Source organism: Macaca fascicularis, chromosome 1 (assembly GCF_037993035.2).
Source record: "Macaca fascicularis isolate 582-1 chromosome 1, T2T-MFA8v1.1".
NCBI classification, from domain to species: domain Eukaryota; kingdom Metazoa; phylum Chordata; class Mammalia; order Primates; family Cercopithecidae; genus Macaca; species Macaca fascicularis.
In genome coordinates this window covers 170938220-170962586 of record NC_088375.1, presented here as the reverse complement: position 1 = coordinate 170962586, position 24367 = coordinate 170938220, and the positions used below count along the sequence as shown (strand labels likewise).

The window sequence follows — 24367 nt, the reverse complement described above, 5'->3', positions numbered from 1 at the left end:
CCCTCCCCCCTACCCCCTCCCCATGATAGGCCCCGGTGTGTGATGTTCCCCTTCCCGAGTCCAAGTGATCTCATTGTTCAGTTCCCACCTATGAGTGAGAACATGCGGTGTTTGGTTTTCTGTTCTTGTGATAGTTTGCTAAGAATGGTGGTTTCCAGCCACATCCATGTCCCTACAAAGGACACAAACTCATCCTTTTTTATGGCTGCATAGTATTCCATGGTGTATATGTGCCACATTTTCTTAATCCAGTCTGTCACTGATGGACATTTGGGTTGATTCCAAGTCTTTGCTATTGTGAATAGTGCCGCAATAAACATCCGTGTGCATGTGTCTTTATAGCAGCATGATTTATAATCCTTTGGGTATATACCCAGTAATGGGATGGCTGGGTTATATGGTACATCTAGTTCTAGATCCTTGAGGAATCGCCATACTGTTTTCCATAATGGTTGAACTAGTTTACAATCCCACCAACAGTGTAAAAGTGTTCCTATTTCTCCACATCCTCTCCAGCACCTGTTGTTTCCTGACTTTTTAATGATCGCCATTCTAACTGGTGTGAGATGGTATCTCATTGTGGTTTTGATTTGCATTTCTCTGATGGCCAGTGATGATGAGCATCTTTTCATGTGTCTGTTGGCTGTATGAATGTCTTCTTTTGAGAAATGTCTGTTCATATCCTTTGCCCACTTTTTGATGGGGTTGTTTGTTTTTTTCTTGTAAATTTGTTTGAGTTCTTTGTAGGTTCTGGATATTAGCCCTTTGTCAGATGAGTAGATTGCAAAAATTTTCTCCCATTCTGTAGGTTGCCTGTTCACTCTGATGGTAGTTTCTTTTGCTGTGCAGAAGCTCTTTAGTTTAATTAGATCCCATTTGTCAATTTTGGCTTTTGCTGCCGTTGCTTTTGGTGTTTTAGACACGAAGTCTTTGCCCATGCCTATGTCCTGAATGGTACTACCTAGGTTAGAAAGCTGAAACTGGATCCTTTCCTTACTCCTTATATGAAAATTAATTCAAGATGGATTAAAGACTTAAATGTTAGACCTAACACCATAAAAACCCTAGAGGAAAATGTTTTAATTTAAGATTTCAATTGTCTTTTGTAGATACATAGCTATTTAGGTATTTTATTTATTCTTCTATCTATCCATTGTGGTGAGTTGTGTTTTTCAAGGAATTTGTCCATTTCATCTACAACTTTATGTGTTGGTATACAGTTATTCATAGTAGTCCCTTGTTGTCCTCTATTGTCTGTAGAACCTGTGGTTATAGTCTCTCTCTCTCATGCCCTATGTTGGTAATTTGTAGGCTTTTTCTCCTCTTATTTTCTTTGATATCACTAGGAGTTTCCCAATTGTACTAATATTTTCAAAGAAAAGACTTTTATCTTTCTTGATTTTTATTATTTACTTGTTTTCTATTTCATTAAATTTTCTTCTTATCCTCATTACTTTCTTCTGCTCACTTTGGATTTACTTTGCTCTTCCTTTTTAAGCTTTCTAATATGGATGCTTAAATCATGATTTTAGCTCTTTCATGTTTTCTAATATAAATATTTAAAATCATGAATTTTCCCCTTCATACCACTTTAGCTGCATCTCTCAAATTTCAATAGGCTATGTTTCCTTATTTAGTTTACATATTTTCTAATTTTTCTTGTCAATTATTCTTTGGTTCCAGAGTTATTAAATTGTTGATTAATTTTTAAAAGTAAATGGATTTTCTACGTATCTTTTTGCTATTGATTTCTAATTTACTTGACTTGTGGCTAGAGAATATAGTCTATTATTTCAATCTTTTGAAATTTATTGAGACATTTTATTGCTTAGCAGATGGTCTATCTTGATAAACGTTATGTAAGTGCTTAAAAAAATGTGTTCTTTAGTTGTTGGATGTAGCATTTCATAAATATCTACTAAATCAAGTTAATTGATAGTGTTCCCATCGCTTATATACTTACTGATTTTCTATATTCTTGTTCTGTCATTTACTGAGAGAGAAGTACTCGAGTCTCCAACTATGATTGTTCATTTTCTATTCTCCCTTTACTTTTGTCAATTTTTGCTTTTTAAGCTCTATTTTTAGGAACATACATACAAACACACGAAAATTTAGGATTTTTATGTGATCTTAATGAATTGATTTTTAACTATTTGTCTTCTTTCTTTTTGTGTTTTTAACAGTGTCTCTTTTTAATTTTATTTTAAAAATTCTAAGTTGACACATAATAGTTGTACAGTTTATGGGGTACATAGTGATGATGCAATACATGTGATATATTGTTCTCTCTGATGATAGTAGAGACACGATAGTTTTTAAAATGATAACTGTTTGTATGGTACATCTTTTTTTATGCTTTTGCTTTCAGCCTATGTCTTTATATTTAAACTGTATTATCTCTTGAGTGCTGCACTTCCCCTCCCAGTAACCTTGGACTCTGCTCCCATTGAAAGAACCCTTCCATGAAGCTCACAACAAGACCTCATCAAATGTGAAAGCTATAGCTGTAGTCTATCCAGTTACTTCAGATTCCTCATACCAAGAGACCCATCATTGAATAAAGGAATTACCATCCTGGCAAGAGTAATTACCCCAATCATCGGCAAGGGGATGCTGTTTTTTGGACAGTAATCCTTTGCTACACATGGCATGGCCACACAGAACCTTTAACGATCTATCCTGTGATTCTCTGACTGATGGAATGAATTGCCATTAATTTCATATAACACCTTTCCCCACTGCAGACACCCTCCAATAACATAGGGGCTCCTGGCTTAAATGGGCCAAAGCAGCAACAAGTTGGACAACAATTCGTACCATGGCTTGGTTCTGCAGAAGAGCTTTTTCTTTAATGCACTCACTGTGTCATAGGGAACGTCTTCTGAGGGTCTGACCTTTCATTTACTCAGTGTATTCTGGGTCAGAAAACTGGTCCTGGCCTAGAACTGATAAACTACTGTGATATTTTAACAGGGAAGCTGTCTTTCACCTCCTTGATTTCTTGTAGCCAAATGGTTTGAACAATGCCCTTGTTGGCTGCCTACACATCTATATATCTTGCCCCTAGGAATACTGTGTTCTATAACCATCTCCAGACTACCCTGGCAGCCTTTCCAATCTCACTGCTCATCACATTGATTGTGTCCCTGCTGCTTTCACCTGGCCTTTATTTTGGGATATTATCATCTTTATTACTCTTAGCAATCCCAGTTTCATAACAGCATTTCTTACCTTCAGCTCTGGCCTGGCCTACAGAGGAGAGCCACTACTGAGCTTCTCAGTGATGCCAGTGTCCTCCCATAATCCAGTCCCCTTTTCCACATCTATTTCGTGATTTCAATGCTTTCAGTATTTAGCTTCATCACCTTAAATAACATATAGCTACATCTTAATATTTCAGTGGCAGGTACTACCTATTGACTTTCCACTATGAAATATGACCTCTCTTTTACAACCACCACCACCACCACCATACACTTCCCATCCTTCTGTGCTCCCACCATAATTAGATCATAATTTTGGTTAGATTCAGTGTTTATAATAGTATGTCTATGCAATCTCTATTGACAGCTAAGCCATGTAATATACAATGTTTACATTTGTCTTTTTTGTATAATTTCTTGCGTTCCATGGAACTAATAATTGTCTTATTTTTGTGTTTATTTAGTGATTTCTATATGCTCATCACTACTTCATTCCAAAACTCTTCCTCAAAAGTGAAAGTCTCTTTCAGGCCTAAATCCATCTAGTAGTCTATTCTATGGTAACTTCTCTCCCAGAGCCTTAGACCTGTTCCAATCTTGGCTAATTGTCTCTAATCAGTTATTTGGGTTTCCTCCTGGAACCTCCCTTCCTTCTTATCACTTTAGGAATTTCCTTCACTTCTCTTTTTCCTAGATTTCATGGGGTTTTTTTTGGGGGGGGGTAGGGGTAAGTGTTGCTTTCTTGAGTGGCTAGAGTTTATTCTCTGTTAGTGTCTTTAGAAAGGGTGTATGGTAGGCTGAGATCTTCATATCTGAATCCTCGAAACTTATTAATATGTTATCTTATGTAGCAAAAGAGAGCTTGCAGATGTGATTAAGGTAAAAATCTTGTGATGGTGATATTATCCTGGATCATCCAAGTGCATCCTATGGTAATTTGAAGGGTCCTTATAAGAGTGAAGGCATTGTGAAGATGGAAGCAGAGAGAGTTGAAGATGCTACATTGCTCGTTTTGAAGATAGGTATTTTTCTCAGCTCCAAGCCCACCCTTTAATGTATGCTCTATGATAAACAATGGAATTTCTTTAAGCATTTCTCCTTTAAAGTGAGCTTTTAAAATAGAGGACTCTAGAGGGATATTGCAAGAGGAAAAGCCTTCTTGCAGTTTCCAGCATGGGCCAAGTGGTGTGAGTGTGAGAATATTTGATGGAGGCTGCCTCGGCTTCAGGCCCAGAACCCACTTGCTCTGCAATCTTCTAGCCTTGGCCTGATGATAATATTTCTCACAGCCTTCTTGACATGAAAACCAGAGCTCTGCTCGGCGCAGTGGCTCACGCCTGTAATCCCAGCACTCTGGGAGGCCCAGGCGGGCGGATTACCTGAGGTCATGAGTTGGAGACCAGTCTGGCCAACGTCGTGAAACCTCCTCTCTACTAAAAATACAAAAAAAAAAAAAAAAAAAAATAGCCAGGTGTGGTGGCTAATTGTGCACCTGTAATCCCAGCTACTTGGGAGGCTAAGGCAAGAGAATCGCTTGAACCCAGGAGGCAGAGGTTGCAGTAAGCCTATATCGCGCCATTGCACTCCAGCCTGGGCAACAGAGAGAGACTCTGTCTCACAGAAAAAAAAAAAAAAGAAAGAAAGACAGACAGACAGAAAGAAAAAGAAAGGGAGAAAGAGAGAGAGAGAAAGAAAGAAAGAAAGAAAAAGAAAGAAAGAAAGAGAAAGAAAAAGAAAGAAAGAATCAGAGCCTCAGTGTGGCTTGCATGCAGTCATCAGTGGTTGAGGGGGTCACACACTGAAAAGCTGCTCCTTCTGTAAGTCCCTAGAGCCCACCTGCACCGCAGGGTGGGAAGAGTGCACACAGAAGCTGCTGCTTCTTTGCAAGCTCCACATTGCCCACATGTTTTGAAGGCCTCCTGCCCACACCAGACTTTCACTGCATGTCCATACCATTAGTTGCTGCTCCCCCACTAGAAATTTAGGAAATTCCCTTTGCATTTCTCCTGAGGGTGGCCTATCATTTGCCTTACTCTGGCGATACCAGCAAACTCCTCTACTGTCCAGTGGTTGACCATGCCTTCTCCAATGAGGTCTGAACACTTTCCAAGTTTGTAATTCATTAGGTAATCTCCCTTAGGGTACCATAGATAGTTGCTTTATATTTTATGATGATTCTTTATATCATAGTTAATATTTCTTTCTTTCTGTTAAACTTCTGCTTAATCTACTGTGTGGTTTCTGTGTTTTGATTGGACCCAGATTGCTACAGTAAATTTTGACATAGGTATATACCTGTGAAACATCATCACAATCAAGATAATGAACAAATCCATCACCCCATAAATGAATGTCTCTATGCCCATCTGTCATTCATCCTTCCATTTCTCTGACCCCAGGTAAACAATGATCTATTTTTTGGTCACTGTAGATTAGTTTGCATTTTCTAGAATTTTATGTAAATGAAAATATGTAGTATATATTCTTTTAAAACTCTTTTTTCACTCAGCATAATTATTTTGTTTTTCATCCCTACTATTACATACATTATAATTTATTTCTTGTGTTTGCTGAGTTTTATTATATTCTATACCAGAGTTTTTCCACTCACTTGTTGATGAACATTTGGGTTGTTTCCAATTTTTAGCCATTATACATGTAATTACTGTGTATTTTCATGTGTAAGTGCTTTCATTTCCCTTGGGTAAAATACCTAGGAGTGGAATGGCTGGATTATATAGTAGATATAGATTTAGCTTTTAACTGCAAAACTGTTTCCCAAAGTGTCTGTACCATTTTATATTCTCACTAGCAATACATGAAAGATCCAGTTGCTCCACATCCTTGCCAAAACTTGATATGGTTTATCTTTTTAATTTTAGTCACTGTATTAGGTATATAGTAGTTTCTGACTGTGATTTTAATTTGCATTTCCCTGATCATTAATGTTGTTCAGCATCTTTTAATGAATTTTTTTTTTTTTTTTTGCCATTCATATATCTTCATTGATGAAGTGTCTCTTCAATTATGTTGCCCATTTTTAAATGTCAGGTCGTTAGTCCTCCTATCATTGAGTTGTTAAGAGTTCTTTGTATATTGCCAATGTAAGTTCTTAGTCAGACATAAGTTTTTCAAATATTTTCCCCTAATCCATGGCTTACCTTTTTATTTTCATAACAATGTCTTTTTTTTTTTTTTTTAATTTTACTTTAAGTTCTGGGATACATGTGCTAGATATACAGATTTGTTACATAGGTATACATGTGCCATGGTGGTTTGCTGCACCTATCAACCCATCATCTAGGTTTTAAGCCCTGCATGCATTAGGTATTTGTCCTAATGCTCTCCCTCCCCTTTCCCCCCACCCCCGAAGGGCCCCGGTGTATGATGTTCCCCTCCCTGTATCCATGTGTTCTCAAACAACGTCTTTTGAAAAGCAAAAGATTTTAATTTTGAAGAAGTCCAATTTATCAAGTCTTTCTCCTCCCTCCCTCCCTCCCTCCCTCCCTTCCTTCCTTCCCTTCTTCTTTGTCTCACTCTGTCTGGCACCATCTTGGCTCACTGCAGCCTCTACCTCCTGAGCTCAAGTGATTCTCCCACCTCAGCCTTTTGAGTAGCTGCAACTACAGCTGGAACTACAACAACCTCTACCTCCTGGGCTCAAGTGATTCTCCAACCTCAGCCTTTTGAGTAGCTGGAACTACAGGTGCCCACCACCACACCCAGCTAATTTTTGTGTGTTTTTGTAGAGACAGGGTTTCGGCATGTTGCTCAGGCTGGTCTCAAACTCTTGAGCTCAAGCAATCTGCCTACCTCGGCCTCCCAAAGTGCTGGGATTACAGGCATGAGCCGCCGTGCTTAGCCTTATCAAGTTTTTCTTTTATACTTCATTGTTTTTGTGACATCAATAAATCTTTTCCAAATCCAAGATTTCCTAAGATTTTCTCCAATGCTTTCTTTCAGTCTATAATGTCTATAATTATAGTCTATAATGTCTTGTAATAGCTTCACTAGCAATCCCTTATTCTTAAGTTTCTTGTTTATGAATTTCTGATGACACTACACATATTATTTTTAATCTCGTTTTCTACTCATGTACAAATAGACCTAAGAGGCTAATGGAACAAAATATATGAAATCAAGATTGTGCTAGAAATTCAGGTTGTATGATCACCAAATTTATGCTTCTCTCCTATCTGATAATGTAGTTTTAGAGAAAAAACAATAATAATTTTTTGAGTAACATGCTAAACACTGTTTTTAAAAATATGTATATTTCTACAGAAATGGGGGTCTTGCTATATTGCCCAGGCTGGTCTCAAACTCCTAGGCTCAAGAGAGCCTCTCACCTTAGTCTCCCTAGTAGCTGGGATTATAGAAACAAGCCACCATGCCCAGCTCCCCAAACACTGTTTTGCGACTATTGTATTCAAAGTATAAAATACATTATTTTATACTAAAAATGACTTTATATGATTGGTTCTATTATCTGTCTCTCCTTTTAGCAGGTGAGAATGTTGTATCTTAAAGAAATTAAACAACTTGTTCAGATCATCTAGCCAGCTCCATTTAATGTTACAGTCTATTCTCTTAATCACTAACAATAATAGCTAATAAATATTGGCTGCTTACTGTGTTACAGGTACTGTGTTAAATTCTTTACAGGTATTAACTAATTTAATCTTCAGAACAAAGCTACAGGTAGGTATTATTATTATGCCTCTTTACAGATGAAGAGACTAAAATACAGGGACCCAAGGTCTCACAACTGTTAAGAGCAGAGCAGGATTTGAATCCATGCAATCTGGCTCCTGAGCCCTTCCTGGTAAGCATCACACTACACCGTTTCTCCAAGAATAATTAATGGTTGTATTTTTTGGGTAAATCAAGTGGATGGCACAAATGAGTCTCTCCTTCCAATAACTTTTTGAAACGAAAGATAGTTTTCTAGTTAATGCTTCCCTTGGCACCTGACCCCACTGATTTGCTATTGTCCTGCTCTTGTTCCATTTTCCCACTATGCCTCATAGTGATAATAAACAGAACCGTGTCTGCCAGTGCAAGAGGCCAGGGGAGATGAGTGCCTCCGTAAGTAGCAGGAACCTCAGCCAGTACCTCAGCTTGAGCCAGGCCCCTGGGAAATGAATAGTTTCACCTGGATTCTCTAATCCATTTGTGTCAATTGCTGGCTTCCTGAAAGAGAGGGCAGGGCCGAAAGAGGCTTGCGAGAGGAACATTTAGATTGTTTGGAGCTTTTTTCATAGCCCACTGGGGTGAGACAGCGGTATATAGTGTAGAGAGATATTTGACTTGGGATAGAGTCCTGCCTTTTTGCTTTAATTTTTTGACTTTGGGCAAGTTTTAAAAACTCATTTCACTTAGCCCATTTGTAAAAAATGGGCTAGGATCAACCTTATTTTGATGATATAAATAGGTTCATGTAGTAAATAATAAAGAGAATATCTGCCATTTATTAGGTGCCTTTCTGTGCCAGATACTCATAAAAGCACTTGCTGTGAGTTAACTCAGTTAACACTAACCACAGCATGAAATAGGTGCTATTATTATCATCATCATTTTACAGGTGAGAAACAAAAGTATAGGGAGCTAAGATATTTGTCCATAGTCACTCAGCAGCAACCAAAGAAGCTGAAGCATGAGACCAAGCAGCCCAACTCCCCAGCCTGTGCTCTTAAACATTGGCATTTACTGAACTTGCATATATATATAGCCTGAGTGCTGGCTTGGCTGCCCCATGTCTGTGTGACTGTGAGCAAGTCATTTACTTTCCGTTTGAGTTTCAATTTCTAAAACTGTAATATGGGGATAATATATGTAAAACAGCTAAGTAGTATATACTTTTAATGACTCCTTTTAGTGTCAGTGGAGGATTTGTGAGCAAATGCATATAAAACACAAGGCAAACAGGAGGTATTTATATACATATATACACACACACACATATATTTTACACATATATATTTTACCTCTTTTACTTTTTTAAACAGGAAAAGCCTTTTCTAACACCCCCCACCCCAGTTTTTTTTTTTTTTTTTTTTTTTTTTGAGATTGAGTCTTGCTCTGTTGTCTAGGCTAGAGTGCAGTGACACTATATCTGCTCACTGCAACCTCCACCTCAGCCTCAAGTAATTCTCATGCCTCAGCCTCCCAAGTAGCAGGGATTACAGGTGCACCACCATGCCCGGTTAATATTTTATATTTTTTTGTAGAGATGGGGTTTCACTATGTTGGCCAGGACAGTCTTGAACTCCCGATCTGAAGCAATTAACCCACCTTGGCCTCCCAAAGTGTTGGGATTACAGGCGTGAGCCACCACACCAGGCCACTTCTAACCTTTTCTTTGGAAACGTGTGTGCTATAGCTAAACTGAAGGAATCTGGGATGACTTAATGATGGTCCCTACCCAGGTCTGGACTGGCAGGTCTAGGTCCTAGTTTTGGCTCTGGCCAGCTTTGTGACCTTGGGCAAGGCGGTTTCACCCTCCTGAGTTCCACATTTCTCCTGTATAAAATGTTCAGGGGGGTGTACTAGTTAATTTCCAAAGCCCTTTCCAGGTCTCACATTCCTTATGTCTATGATTCTGTGATTAAGTTCCTGGAAGGTTAAGTACTGATAAAAGTGCCATTAAGTTCTGTATACTCAGCACTGGCAGCCATCTGTTACCTAAGATACCTGGGCCTAGGAGTTACAGGGTGGGGGCTGGGGGCAGGGTGGGTAGATGAGAAAGGCTCCTTGCCTGACAACTGTGTGTATTGACTGTAGACAACAGAGGACTGCCCAGCACTGTGCAGTGTGACTGAGTATCCTCTGATTTCTGGGCTGTGATATACTAAGACTGACCATCAAAGACTGTTTCCCAACAAGAGAATCTTGTGCAGTAAGTTCCTCAGGCAAGAAGCGAGATAATTGGGACAGGATTGAATAGATCTCAGGCAGAGAAATTTGGGGGACAGATCAATGTAGGTGATGAACTGGTTGACCCAAGGCCTCTCTGTCTATCATTTTTTGACCTTGGGTCAGAGTGATAGAAAGGAGGAAAGCTACCAACACAGCTCCTGCCATGAAGTCCTGGAGGAGAATAAGTGACTGTTTGTCCTGCATGGGTTAGTCATTCACCTGCCTGAAGGCAAAGGGCTGGGAGTCTGGAGTCCATGACCTGCTGGGACATACTTTGGGCTGCATTTTTTCCCCCCTTCTAATGTCTCAGCTCTCAGGGATCTGCTTTTCCTGGTGCCAAGGAGTATAGATGAAATTTTGTCCCTCCTCTGTGCACCCCTGCAAAACAAATATGATGAAAAATTAATATTTTCCAAATGGTGACCTAACCTTTGCTCATTAATTGAGCTCCTATTGCATTCCAGGTACTGTTAGAGGCCAGTAAGATACCTAGATGATTGAGACAGAGTCCTTGCCCTCCACGAAGTGACTGTTCCTTTTAAAACCCTAAAGCTGGGTTCTTAGAGGCTACTGCAACAGCAACAACCCCCGAGTGAGTGCTTATCATGTGCCAGGCTCTGCTTACAGGCTTTTAGCTCTCTCAGTGGAAACAGCCTGAGTGCTGGCTTGGCTGCCCCATGTCTGTGTGACTGTGGGCAAGTCATTTACTTTCCCTTTGAGTTTCAATTTCTAAAACTGTAATATGGGGATAATATATGTAAAACAGCTAAGAAGTATATACTTTTAGTGACTCTTTTTAGTGTCAGTGGAGGATTTGTGAGCAAATGCATATAAAACACAAGGCAAACAGGAGGTATTTAGTAAGTGGCCATGTGATTATTGATAGACTATGGGCTTCTTCCTGTTCCTCCAGAGCAAGACTGACAGGTGTCCTATTACCCTTGCATCTTCAGAGCCTAGAGCAGAGCGCTGAAAACAGCAGGCGCTCACCACTTTTTATGATCAAAGGCAGTCTCGACAGGGAAAGTTAAATCATTATGGGTATTTATGAATTACAAAATCCATAAAGTTAAACCAGGAGAAATGGACAAAAACACACTCATTGTAGAGGTCTTTAATGATCCCTTGGCTCATGGCAGAGCAGTTAGACACACACACACACACACACACACACACACACACACACACACACACACAAACATGCAAAGATTCAGAAGGCCTGAAAAAATAATGAATATAAATATAAAGAAGATAAAATCGATACAATATTCTATCTTCACATTCGGAAGACAGAAACACCTTCTTTCAAGAAACCATGGGACATTGACAAAAATAACCACAGATAATCCTCAATAAATCTTGCCAGGAGGCGGTACGGATGACATTGAATTCAGTGAAACTACAAATTAAACACAAAAAGGCGAAGTATAAATTACTTGTGTAAGAACTCTCTCAACTCTTGGGTCCAAGAAGAAATCAAAAGGGAAATTGTATGATAGCAATAAATGTTCCATTACCCGGAGTCACACAGCTAACAGTGACAGAGCTGACGCCGCTAGAACCTGGGTCTCCTGTCGTCCAGCCACGAACTGGCTTGAGATCCCGGATAAGTGTCTCTGAGCCTCGGTTTCCCCTTCTGTCAAGTAGCCTCGAAGGTCCCCCAAACTCGGTGGCGAGTTTGAGGCGTGTGGGGGAAGGGAGGGAGCGTGCCCTTGACGCGGGAGCCGCGACCGCTTTCTGCGAAGTCGGGGAGGGTGCGGGCGTTGAGAGGCGGCAGCAGAGGGCGCTGGGTCGCCGGCCTGGGCCGCGTCTCCCATTGGTCGGGGCTGGGGCGCTGGGCTGGAGAGTTGGTGGAAAGTGACAAGTTGAGCGAGAGAGGGAGCGTGGAGAGCGGGAGCAGCCGCCACCGCCGCCGCCTAGGGAGCCCCGGGACGGCAGCCCCTGGGCGCAGGGTGCTCTCTTCTCGGAGTCCGAGCCGGGGCGACTCAACGCCCACTGGTGCAACCCGGACAGCCTGGGACTGACCCGCCGGCCCAGGCGAGGTTGCAGCCACAGGGCTGGGGAGGGATCGCGCTCGCGGCATCCAGAGGCGGCCGGGCGGAGGCGAGGGAGCAGGTTAGAGGCACAAAGAGCTTTGCAGACGCCCCCGGCGTCCTGCGAGCGCCAGCGGCCGGGAAGAGGCGGCCGGGAGCCGGGAGAGAGCCCGTGGATGTTCTGCGCGCGGCCTGGGAGCCGTCGCCGCCGCCGCCGCCGCCGCGAGAGGAGGAATGCACCGGCCGCGCCGCCGCGGGACGCGCCCGCCGCTCCTGGCGCTGCTGGCCGCGCTTCTGCTGGCCGCACGCGGGGCTGCTGCCCAAGGTAAGAGGCGCCCGCCGGTCCCCTCCCGCCCCCACCCCCTGACCCTTGGCCACCCTTCCGTCGGCCAGCCGGGCGCGGGACACGCAGGAAGCGCCGCGCTGGCCCCGGGGCGCGTCCGGCCACCCGCCACGGGGCTCGCCGGCGCCGCCAGGCCAGGGTTTGCCCCCGATCCCTGCGGCGGGCCGGGGCGCGCCCAGGGACTCGTTCCTCGGCGCGCAGCAGCGTTTGTCAGCGCTGTCAGGAAGCGTGGAGGGGTTTGGGGGTCCTGGGGGTGATCGGGGCACTTCTGTGCATGGCGTCCCCCCTTGTCTCCCCGAACCCCTAGCGCGACCCAGCCGGTGTTGAGGCAAGTCTATCCTGCCCTCAAGTTGCGAGCCGGCCCTGAAGGCGCGGTCCAGGAGGGAGTTCGGATTTTCAGTGGTGCCCGCCAGAGCACAGGCGGCTCTCGGATCGACGCAAACAAAAGCCCTGTCCTCCTGGGGCTCAGGCGGCCTCGCATCGCCACAGCCCCCGGCCCTCCGGCCCTCCCGAGGGTCACCATAGAGGCCAAAACTTGTGCGCCGCTGCAGCCGCTGCCACTTTGTGCAAAGTGTGCTGTCAGAGGCGGCCTGCGGCTCCAAAGTGCTTTGGGTGTGCACGCGCGCGCGCTCGCGCGTGTGTGTGCGTGTTACAAACAAGAGGGGGAAAAGCCATCTAATGCATACTTGATTTTGGTAATCTCCAAAGACAATCGCAACAGTTAGAGAAAGACTTCACCGCAAGCCCGAGCGTCTTAGTTCGCTGCGGGAAGCTGGGGTCCTTGCTGCGTCTGGGCCGGTACACAATAAGAGGGAAGAGCCCGGCTGAGCCTGTGGAGACAACTGATTCATTCTTTGGAGGTTGGAGGGGGAAAGTTGATTAAAGTCTCCGGGGTCTCGGGCCTCACTTTTAACATGCATCACTTGAGGGGGTGAGGAGCCTTTGGATTTTGCCCTCCCCCACTCCCAGCCCCAAACCTGAGCGGATAACTAGGTCTCTGCTCTTTTATCATGCATCTTTCATTTTTAAGTTAGCACTGTTTAGGAAAAGAAAAGGCTCTGCGCTACTTAGCAGTTGAGAGGAAAAAGATGTATTCACTACATAGACTACGAATACAGAATTAGTTTTTACTAAAAGTTAGCTGACTTTCTTGGTAGAAAACACGCTCTGGAAGGAAGTTGTGTGTAAATTTTGATTTCTTGGAGATGGTTTTTGGAAGCTAGAGTAGCATTTTCTGAGGATGATTTCTGAAACGGATCCTATAATGTGGTCGTGCTAATCTGGAAGCTCCTGGGGGTAAATAGAGCTCCTAATTGTAATTAAGATGTACATCAGCAGGGAATGCACCTTCCTGATGAAAAATCCTAATGAAATGTAAACAGCTTGGTCACATAGATGTTTTGCTTGGTGATGCCAAACATCTGGCCCTGCGCCACAACACCTGGGTGAAAAGTAAAAATGGGCCATGCTGCCTACGTAATGTAAACATCCTTCTCAAGTTGGGTTGCCCAGCAAATTGAGGTGGAGATAAGCAGGGTGATTTTAACTAAGGTGGGACTCCTGGCTTGGGGCTTTGATTAATTCAGTTATTTCCTCTGTGGACTCCTTTACTTTGTACTTCACCTTTCAACAATGGTTGCTTTTAGATCATGGCCCCTTGTGGGGGTGGGGGTCACTTGCCTTTAAATAAATGTCCCTGCATTGATTTTGCTCACTGTAAGACACCCTTGTTATCAGCAGCCACCCCAATTCTGTCTCCTTTAACTGTTTACAGCCTTTTAGAGTTGTTTAAAAAAGGTATTGCCTATTCCATACTCTTTAGTAATGAGCTCAAATCTGTTATTATTGTCTTATTTGTTGTTTTATGCATCCCTTTGCATTTCTGTGAATGTCTGATCTTCTCTCTGGGGTCAACACTTCTGCTAGAACTCACATTCACTTTCTCCTCTTGGACTCAAGATTCCTAAGGTAGCCCAGCCAGTGGCTCAGGAAATCAGCTTAAGGGGAGATATGTTTCATGTATTTATTTAAAAAGATACAAAACATTTCTCCCATCATTCTTCTATTTTGTTAGCCAGAAGAAAACCTTTAAATTTATTTTTTTCTGGTCTGTCCATTGTTGATTTCTCATCTACCCCCTCCCTAGGCAAAGCTCAATTTCTTTAGGAACCTGAAGCTTACCTTATAACTGCACCCAAGCCCAGGGCACTAGGAACGTAACTGGCCTTTCTCAGAATCTTGTAGATTCTGTGATTTGGCTGCTCGGAGCCAGAGGGAAGTGGCCTGCTACTGTGTTTGCTATCATTTTGTAAACCTTCCGTTGCCATTTAAATAGGCGTTTGTTTGTACTTTTAGAATAGAAGTCTCTCGAGGGCATTAAGACTATGAGATTTTCCGGTGAAAACACTGACAGCCCAAGTCCCCTAGTCCCAACTTTATTAGAGATGCCTGAAAATCCTCCCTGGCTGACTTGGGGGAGCCTGACCAAGGTGGGATGGGCAAAGGGTGTAGTCAAATTGCCTCCTTCAGTTTTGGAAATATTTAATTTCCAATATAGATTCAGCGTGCATGGTAGGCTGTTTTGCTACTCTGATGCCTGAGATTATCTGCCTGATAATTAGTGAAGGGTCAGCTTTGCCCCATAGCATCCTTTTTCTTCTGTATCGTGAGCATAGGCTCCCTGTTAGACTTTTGGAAAGTTTCTGAAAGTGTCACTTGCTCTGAAATTAGTATCAGGTTTGGCCGGTGGTTTGATGGTGAACATCTACCCCATTTCAAATATTTCTGAAAATTTTACACAGCATCCTATGGAGAATGGAACACTTTGTAAGCTATATGTACTTTGATGTAAATGTGTATGTACAGATAGACAGCATATGTATATATACACATACATAGTAAGTGGTCCATAGATCTTTGTTGAATGAATGGAGAATAACTTTTCTGGTTGTATGCAAAATTCTGATATATGCTTTGCTTAGTAAAAATGCAACATAGCATATTTTCAAGGATTTTTCCTTTTCTTGTCCCATCTTCTAGTATGAAAGAAGTGTAGTATAGCAGAACTTGACAGTAAAGCTAAATGGTTACAAGCACAGGCTTTGGCATTTAACAGACCTGGATTTGAATCTTTTCTCTGTTGTATAATGGGTATGTCAATTAGTTTTCCTGAGCCTTACAAGAGTGTTATGAAATTGAAGTGAGGTCATGCATGTAAAGTACTGGAGAAGAGCACCCAGCCTAGAGGTGAGTGCATGAAATTAACTTGGGGTACATGAAATGAAGGATATGTGAACTCCCAGAAATAATATTCACAATTTTATGTGCATTTTTTTTTTTTTTTTGAGACGGAGTCTTGCTCTGTCGCCCAGGCTGGAGTGCAGTGGCCAGATCTCAGCTCACTGCAAGCTCCGCCTCCCGCGTTCATGCCATTCTCCTGCCTCAGCCTCCCGAGTAGCTGGGACTACAGGCGCCCGCCACTTCGCCCGGCTAGTTTTTTGTATTTTTTTAGTAGAGACGGGGTTTCACCGTGTTAGCCAGGATGGTCTCGATCTCCTGACCTCGTGATCCACCGGTCTCGACCTCCCAAAGTGCTGGGATTACAGGCTTGAGCCACCGCGCCCGGCCTTTATGTGCATTTTTACCGTTCTGTATTTATAGCTACAGCTATATTTTCCAAGAAAAATGTCAACCCTTGAAAAATAGGAACTGCTGACTTGGAGTGTTTGATGCCTGAGGCAATGGGTTGCCTTTCTGGGGAGGTTGAAAGGGGTTGAGTGTTGGTGGCCAGTTCTAGGCCTTATCCCAGGTTAGCACACTCCATGGAGCCTCCACTTCTCACCTCCCCAGTTTCCCTTCCACCAGGCAGGCTGTTAACTGGGCCTGAGAAAAGCTGAAGAATGGTGCCAAGTCCTTGTGACCTCAAGCAAGAAAATATGTCTCTGAATCCAAGCATTCTGAGATGCAATTTGTACAGTTTAGTTAACAAACACTTATTTAATCCTTACAATGGGCCAATCACTCTTCTAAGCCTTTTGCAAGTGTTAACTCACTGAATCCTCACAACAACCCCGTAAGGGAGATGGCATAGCTCATTTTACGGACGGGTAAACTTAGGCACACAGAGGTTAAGTTACTTTCTTACGCTGCTAAAAAGTGGCATTGCTGGGCTTATAAGCGCTAACAGTTCATGCTCTTACCTTAATGGCTGCCCTAGACATTCTCTCCTTGTTTAATTCTTACAATTTATATTCTTTTAATGTATGGAACAAAGGTGGTATTTCCCAAGGTTTTCCAACAGCAGCAAAGGGAAGCTTGCTTAGCCATAATCTAGAGGTTATAAGAAATTATTGAAGACAGCCAATTTCAATTTTCCTTCCGGTGCTGGAGTTCCCTAAGACGGTCTTGCTGAAACTCAGAGACAGACTGGAAGCACCTTGTTGGATGGCCTGGATCTCTGGTTCTGGAAGAATTATATTTTTGTAGTGAGCTTCAACTTCGATGTGGTTAGAGAAGTGTGCTTGCCAGTTTTTTCCATCTATCAATGAGGTATATTGTGATGAAGTGCCTTTGTATTTGCATCTTGGTGGACAACTGTGGTTGTAAGCTGAGGAGGCAGGGATTTATTAGAGTGCTGTCTAGTGGGACAGCTGGCTTGCCAGCTCAAGGTCCCCGTGAGGACCAGACCCTGGCAAATCCAGCCCCACCTGAGAAACACTCAAGTCTTCAAGGCCTCTTTCTCAAACAGAAGGGCCTTAGCCTGGCTTCACCCATTCCCTGGGGTGTGACAGTAGAGACTGTTCTGTAGACACTCGAAGAGAAAGGAGAGTCTGAGAAAGTTCTCTGGAGTTGAAGGGGGAGGGGATGGGGGCAACTCTTCGAAAATCCTTAACTAAATGCAGCTGCTTGTTACACGGAGACTGACTTGCATGCCAGGAATATCTAAAAAGCTAACGAATACAAAATAAAAATAAACAGCAGTAAAAAGGCTCTCTCTTTGTTGCAGTAAGCTTGGTTGGGGTTTTCAGTTTGTTTAGGAATGGGATAATTGTGGCATCCACTTTATTTTGGTAAGGCAGTGAAACGTGGATTAGTGTTAGGTCATTGGGATGCTACCACCACCTGAACTTTTTCCTTCATCCCCCCGTCCCCAGCCGCACCTCCCAGAACACCCAGGCATGGACATCCATAGCGCCTGAGTCTCAAACAGTTGCCCCTTAGTGAATTACATTGGAAGAGGGCAGATAATTTAATGGGATAATCTTGGCAGGGCCAGCAAATTTCACACCTCATCTCTCACTAATAGAAAGGCAGCAGAAGGCTACAACATCCTCAGATGAAAAGGTTGTATAAAAAGGCTCTGCTTAACAGTAACTGTCTGTCCATAAATAAGGTTTTGTAGAGTCTTGATCCAAAAGCTGTTAAGAAATACTGATAAGCCAAGCCTCATAATGTTTGGCCTCCTTACATTTCCTTTTCCCCCTTCTCTCCATAGAATCATAGATTTTTTTTTTTAAGAGAAAGAAGGGGGCTAAAAGATCAACAGTCCAAACTTTTTCTTTTTTTAAGTATTTCTATATAGGATGGACTTCCTTTGATAGCTGTTTAAAGAGGTGGCATGGAGTAACGGAAATAGAATGGGATTTGAGCCTGATAGGGAATGGGAGTTTGAATTGGGGCTTTGTTGCCTTCTTGGGCAAAGTTACCTAACCTTTCGAGCCTCTGTTTTCTTATCTGTAAAATGGGACTAGCAATAATATGTGGCTTACTGGGGCGTTTTGTGAGAATAAAAGAATGTTATGAACCTATAGCACCTAACACAGCACCATGGACTTAGTGAACATGAAGTATGTTATCTTGCATCTTGGTGGACAACTGTGGTTGTAGGCTGAGGAGGCGGGGATTTATTAGAGTGCTGTGTAGTGGGACAGCCACTCAAGGTCCCAGTGAGGACCAGACCCTGGCAAATCTGGCCCCAGTTGAGAAACACTCAAGTCTTCAAGGCCTCTTTCTTAAACAGAAGGGCCTTAGCCTGGCTTCACCCATTCCCTGGCTTCACCCATTCCCACCATCATTATCAAGGGCTTATTGGAGAAATCTGAAAATTTGGCTTCAAAACGATGGTCCTGCTGCAAGGTAGCACCAAAGCTCAGAGAACAGCAACTTTTACAAGGTTTTAGGACTCCAGAGTGTTTTGTTTTATAGGGAGCTTGCAGACGCTCTAGATCTGAGCAGTACCCAGGCCAGTGCTGGGGACCTGGATGGAGGGGATTCCACAGTGCAGTTTTGCAAAGCCTTAAAACAAAGGCTTTTTTCAGAACAGCAAGCTCTTTGGGGGAAGAGCAACCCCTCCCGGGTGCGGGTGCTCGGTGTAATTCCAGAATCCTACAATGGGGAATGTTACATTTCAGGGACCTCCACTTGTAATCTGACCGTTTTTAGCTCCAATATCCAAATAATCTTGCTGAGCACAACTTGAAAGAGAAGGATAATGGCCAGAGGAAAGGATCCTGAGGTGCTCTGTTTGCCATTTAAATTTTCTGTGTAGAAGAAAAAAAGTTCATGTTACCCAAAGAGAGGAGTAATGAAGTGTGTGGGAAGGGGGAGGGGTGATAAAGAGGACTTCTAAAGACAAAGCAGAGATTGGGTTTGTTATTTTATTTTTCAACAGTGAAGCTTATCACTCAGTATATTTCAACTAACATTTATTATATATTTATCACATGAAAGATACAGTATTCGTGTCCAGGAATAAAATATTACCTTTGCCCTCAAGGAGAGAGAAGGAGAACAATTCTCACGTTTTTCAGCACCTGCTATATGCCAGGTATCATTTTTTAAAAGCTATTAAATTTACGCTTCTCAGCATTCCTTGGAGTTTGGACTTCTGATCCTATTTTACAGATAAGAAAATCGAGGCTCAGGAAGGTAAGTATCTCAGCCAAATTCATACAATTATTAAGTTGGGATTTGGGATTTGAATCTAGGTATTTTGACTCTCAGGTGTATGCTCTTTTTGTTATCCTTAAGGTGTGATTGGGGAGACACCAATGAGCAGATATGTTACGTCCACACGCAACTATCTCTCCCACAAGTGAATTACAGGAAAGGGTTGTGGAAAAAATGCTGTGGGAACATGGGGAAGAATACATTAATTCTCAGGGGATTAGAGGGTCAGAGGAAGAACATGAGTGCCTCCTTCACAGACTTATTGTGAAGAGTCAATGAAATAATTCATGGAACACACTCAGACTGTGCTGAGTGAGTGCTCAGTGAGTGCTCTGCTATAGTTCTGTAGCCAGTGACAGGCCTGATCAGGATTTATCTGCCTCTAAAACCCATGTACTCTTGCTCCCCTGTGCACTTTTTTAACAGACATGTGGTTGTTGGAAGAGTAAGTAACTGTGCAGTCACCAAATGAAAGGGAAAACACCAATACAGTTGCTCTGGTATATTAGCCACCTGCCCTAATCCTGGCTTTTAGGACTGGACTCTGCTTTGGGTACGGAAGGGGATTTCGATAGGCATGGGGTTGGAGAGAATCAAGATGTCTCATCATGAACTACAGGGCTCCTAGAACTCTGGCCAGGATTTACCACCTGCCCTCATTCGTTCATTGATCATACATTTTCTATGCACTTACAGTGAACCAAACATTCTGATAGTCTTACTGGAGATGTAAAGTTGAATAGGTTAGGTCATTGCCTTGGAGGGTTTTTCAAATGGCAGATTTATGGCAGAGATTGCTAGCTGATCACCAAATATGTTTCCATCTCTTCTGGTCACATGACTAGACAACATTTCTCAGCTTTCTCACAGTTAAGTGAAGCCATGTGACTAAATACTAGCCAATGAAATGAAGTTGGAGGTAATTTTTGTCACTTGTAGGCTTGACCCATAAAAAACTCCCCAGGCAGAATCGCTCTGATCCTTCTTCGGTGGGTTGGCAACCTTAGAAGTCATGTGTTGAAAGTGTCACAACATGGAAAGAGCCTCAGACTCTCCCTTAATCACTGTATGGTGGAACCCACACTTGTTTAGGTCTTACGTGAACCAAAAACAAATGTCTATTGTTAAGGCTGAGATTTTGAGGTGTTTTTTGTTGTTGTTGTTGTTTTTTTGTTTGTTTGTTTGTTTTGTTACAGCTGCTAATGTTAACTAACATGAGGTTGTAAATCATATTGTATGGTGAGATCAACTTAGTGGGTTAGGGCCAGCATTTTTAGATGGAATAAAATAGGAAACCTGGTTTGTGTCTGACCACTTCACGCGGAGCCTGGGGCTCCATCCATTGGGGAGTTTACCTTTTAGGGGCAACAAAATAGGCACTTAATACAGCCAGTGAGTACAGAGTGGGCAATTATGTATGCAGAATCCCGAGAAGGGAGAGGTCTTTCGGGAGGAAGTGGGATATGATGTGAGCCTTGTAGGAAGGATTGAGAGGGTGTGGGATTGAAGGATGGGAGAGGAGAAGAGGAGTTAGACATTCCACTCTTGGAAAAGGGCTGGAGTTCCATAGCAGTCTGCAGCTGCTCTGAGGTCTCCAGGGACTTGCTGAGACTATCCTGGGTTCTTAAACCAGGCCTTCACTGTGGAATGAAGCTGATCTCCAGGGGATAGGAGAGTGAAGAAAAGAAAGACAGTGTTGAATGAAGCCTGTTGTGTTTTTAGCATATGAAGGGTGGAGGAGGAGAGAGAAGGAAGCAGTTTCAGTGGGAGCCTGAAGACTTCTCTTTCTTCCCAAAGGGTGTCCCAGGGAGTTAAAAATGTGGTGCTTTTCAGGGCTGCTTGTCAAAGGTATATGATTGTGTCTTATTCTCTCTAATGCAGCTGTTTTGTCTTATAGTGCAGGCTACTTAATTCTATTGCCCCCTCTTGTCTGCTTGGTGAAAATAATAATAGTATACTAATAATTAACACACTGAGCATACTGTGGGCCAAGTAAGTTCTTTAAGTGTTTTAACTTGCATAGTCTTCAGGGCAACCCTATGAGGTAAGCCAGAGTTCTAGGAGCATTATAGTTCACTATTCGGCATCTTGATTCTCTCCAGCTCCACACCTCTGTGAATCCTCTACCATGCCCAAAGCAGAATCCAGTCTAAAAGCCAGGATAAGGGCAAATGGGAGAAGATACAAGAGCAACTGTCTTGGTGTCTTCCCTTCCATTTGGTAACTACACAACTACTTACTCTTCCAATGGCCACATGTCTGTTGAAAAGGTGCACAGCAGAGCAAGAGTATGTGGGCTTTAGAAGCGATTAATCCTGACCAGGCCTCTCACTGGCTGCCTTGAACACTCACAATGCATGTGGCAGGGTGCTCAGTGTGTTCCATGATATCCCCATTTTCCAGATAAGGAAACTGAAGCACAGAGAAGGTAAGTAACCTGCCCAAGACCACACAGAGAGTTAAATGGGAAAACTAGGATTTGAACCTACATATCCTAAGGCTTGGGTTTTGTTCCTAATCATTATTATGCCAAACTGCATTGTAGTTTTTTTTTTTTTTTAAACTCTGTCTGATGATTAAAATTCTCTGTAAGATCCCAGCCAAATAGCTGAGTCAAAATAATTATAATTAAATCCTCCATTTGTATAGGGCTTTGCCGCTTACAAAATCATTTTATATACAGTATTACCTTTAATTTTCCAAAAAATACAGTTAAATAGGATTTATTTCTCTCTCCCTTGTGTGAGTTTGGCAGCTCACACAAGGTCATTCTGTAGCTGTCAGAGCCCGTCTAAAACCCAGCCCCTTTGACTTAGGGCCCATTGAACTTTCTGCTCTAAAAGACTACATTTGTTTGGAATTTGTGCCTCTAATATACTGATATATGACAATTTTCACTACTGTTTCACCAGCAGGTGAATTTGCCTGATTTTCACTTTTTTTCATCCATAAAATCTTCAAATAGCCGTTGTCTTTAGAAACAGTTGAAAGACATTGGTAGGGCCGGGCGCGGTGGCTCAAGCCTGTAATCCCAGCACTTTGGGAGGCCGAGGCGGGTGGATCACGAGGTCAGGAGATCGAGACTATCCTGGCTAACATGGTGAAACCCCGTCTCTACTAAAAATACAAAAAAAAAAACTAGCCGGGCGTGGTAGCGGGCGCCTGTAGTCCCAGCTACTTGGGAGGCTGAGGCGGGAGAATGGCGTGAACCCGGGGGGCGGAGCTTGCAGTGAGCCGAGATCGCGCCACTGCACTCCAGCCTGGGAGACACAGCGAGACTCCGTCTCAAAAAAAAAAAAAAAAAAAAAGAAAGACATTGGTAGATGGGACCTGGCTCTGGGATTTCTGCAACCTAAGAAAATTTACTTGCAAAAAGACAGAGAAGTTACTTAAAAATAGGATTTTCCTAAGTGGTTGGTGATTGTGGCAGGGAGAGGAGCCAGAAAGAGAAGGACTTTGGCATCAGATGGACTAGGATCACGACTGCTCCGCCAGGTCAGCAAACTATGTAACCCCTGAGACTGGCTTTCCGCACCTGTAAAATGGGAGCCATAATGGCGCCTACCTTGACAGAGGAGGAAGGACCATGGGCAGTGTTTGGCACAGTGCCTGGGCCACAGTTGGTGGTTGGTGTGTGATCGAAGCTACACCTCTGAATTGAATGGAGAGCAGCAATTCTTCCTTTAAGATTTTTCACAGATGGGATAGGGCAAAATTGCTAGTTCTCAGCACCTTGTTAGGCATGATTTTATAGTACAGTTATCTCTGACGTGGACTTTCTTAGCACCTGAAAGTCTTAGGTTATAATTATATTAATGTTTCTCAAGGGCAGGGACTTTCTTATGCTCTGTGAAGGTTAAACATCATAAGGTAAAAATAGAACATGCTGCCTGAAATCCTAGATATCTTTGAAAGGCTCTTATCTGTTCTTCATGGGAAATTGACAGCATTTCCGGATGAGTTTAGACAATGTACATGAAAGCAACTTATTCTACTTTCTCTCCGTAAGAGAGATTATAGCCTCGCCTCTAGGATTTCACTCCAACTGGGGTATTTCAAAGTTTTAACATATTTTCACACCCCCTGGAGATTACTGACTGTTTTTCTTTTTTCTACCCGAACTTTCAGTGTGGTGATGGACTGTATTAGCCTTTCATATGCCTACCTTAAAGAAGTAACCCAGTCTGACTGTTTTATCTCCTCCCTTCAGAGAACTGTTGTGTGTTGTATAGGGATTTTCAGTCCCAAGATATTGCCTGTTGGAGACCAGTGGTGTGTAGACCACTGAAAACAAGCAGCAAGAATTCTTTTTTTTGAGACGGAGTCTCACTCTGTGGCCCAAGCTGGAGTGTAGTGGCGCAATCTCAGCTCACTGCAACTTCTGCTTCCTGGGTTTTTTAAGCGATTCTGCTGGCTCAGCCTCCCGAGCAGCTTGGATTACAGGCGCCTGCCACTATGCCTGGCTAATTTTTGTATTTTTAATAGAGACAGGGTTTCACCATGTTGGCCAGGCTGATCTTGAACTCCTGACCTCAAGTAATCTGCCTGGTTCGGCCTCTCAAAGTGCTGGGATTACAGGCATGAGCCACTGCGCCCGGCCTAAGCAGCAACAATTTTTGACGATGTTCTTAATCTCGAAAATTAAGAATTTAATTTCTTAATTTATTTACCCTCTTTTTTAGTGATTTACCCTCTTTTTCTCTGTGCAGCTCATAGCGCTTTGCTCACTCACATCTGGTGTCCCTAAGTCAAAGTGTTGAAAACTTTGCCTGTGACCAGATAGTCTTCAGTGGGTTAGAGTCTGCTGTCAGGGCCTCCCAGGGTACACTTGATAACTAATGTCCTTTTTCCCTGCTGAGGAAGGGAGGAGCTGAACTGAGCATGCCCAGTCTGTGCCACCCAGCTCATCCATAAGTTGC

The 24367-nt window shown here is 43.0% G+C and overlaps 1 protein-coding gene across 3 annotated transcripts in view; it reads left to right on the top strand.

The window, feature by feature from the left end:
* Window positions 1-11986: 11986 nt before the first annotated feature.
* Window positions 11987-24367, top strand: part of ROR1 (receptor tyrosine kinase like orphan receptor 1) — a 408557-nt gene continuing 396176 nt past the window's right edge. For all 3 annotated transcript variants that reach the window (XM_045369694.3, XM_045369690.3, XM_074004865.1), the window contains exon 1: window positions 11987-12482. In XM_045369694.3, the coding sequence (XP_045225629.1) occupies window positions 12392-12482 (91 nt within the window). In that variant the 5' untranslated portion in view covers window positions 11987-12391. The remainder of the gene's footprint in view (window positions 12483-24367) is intronic.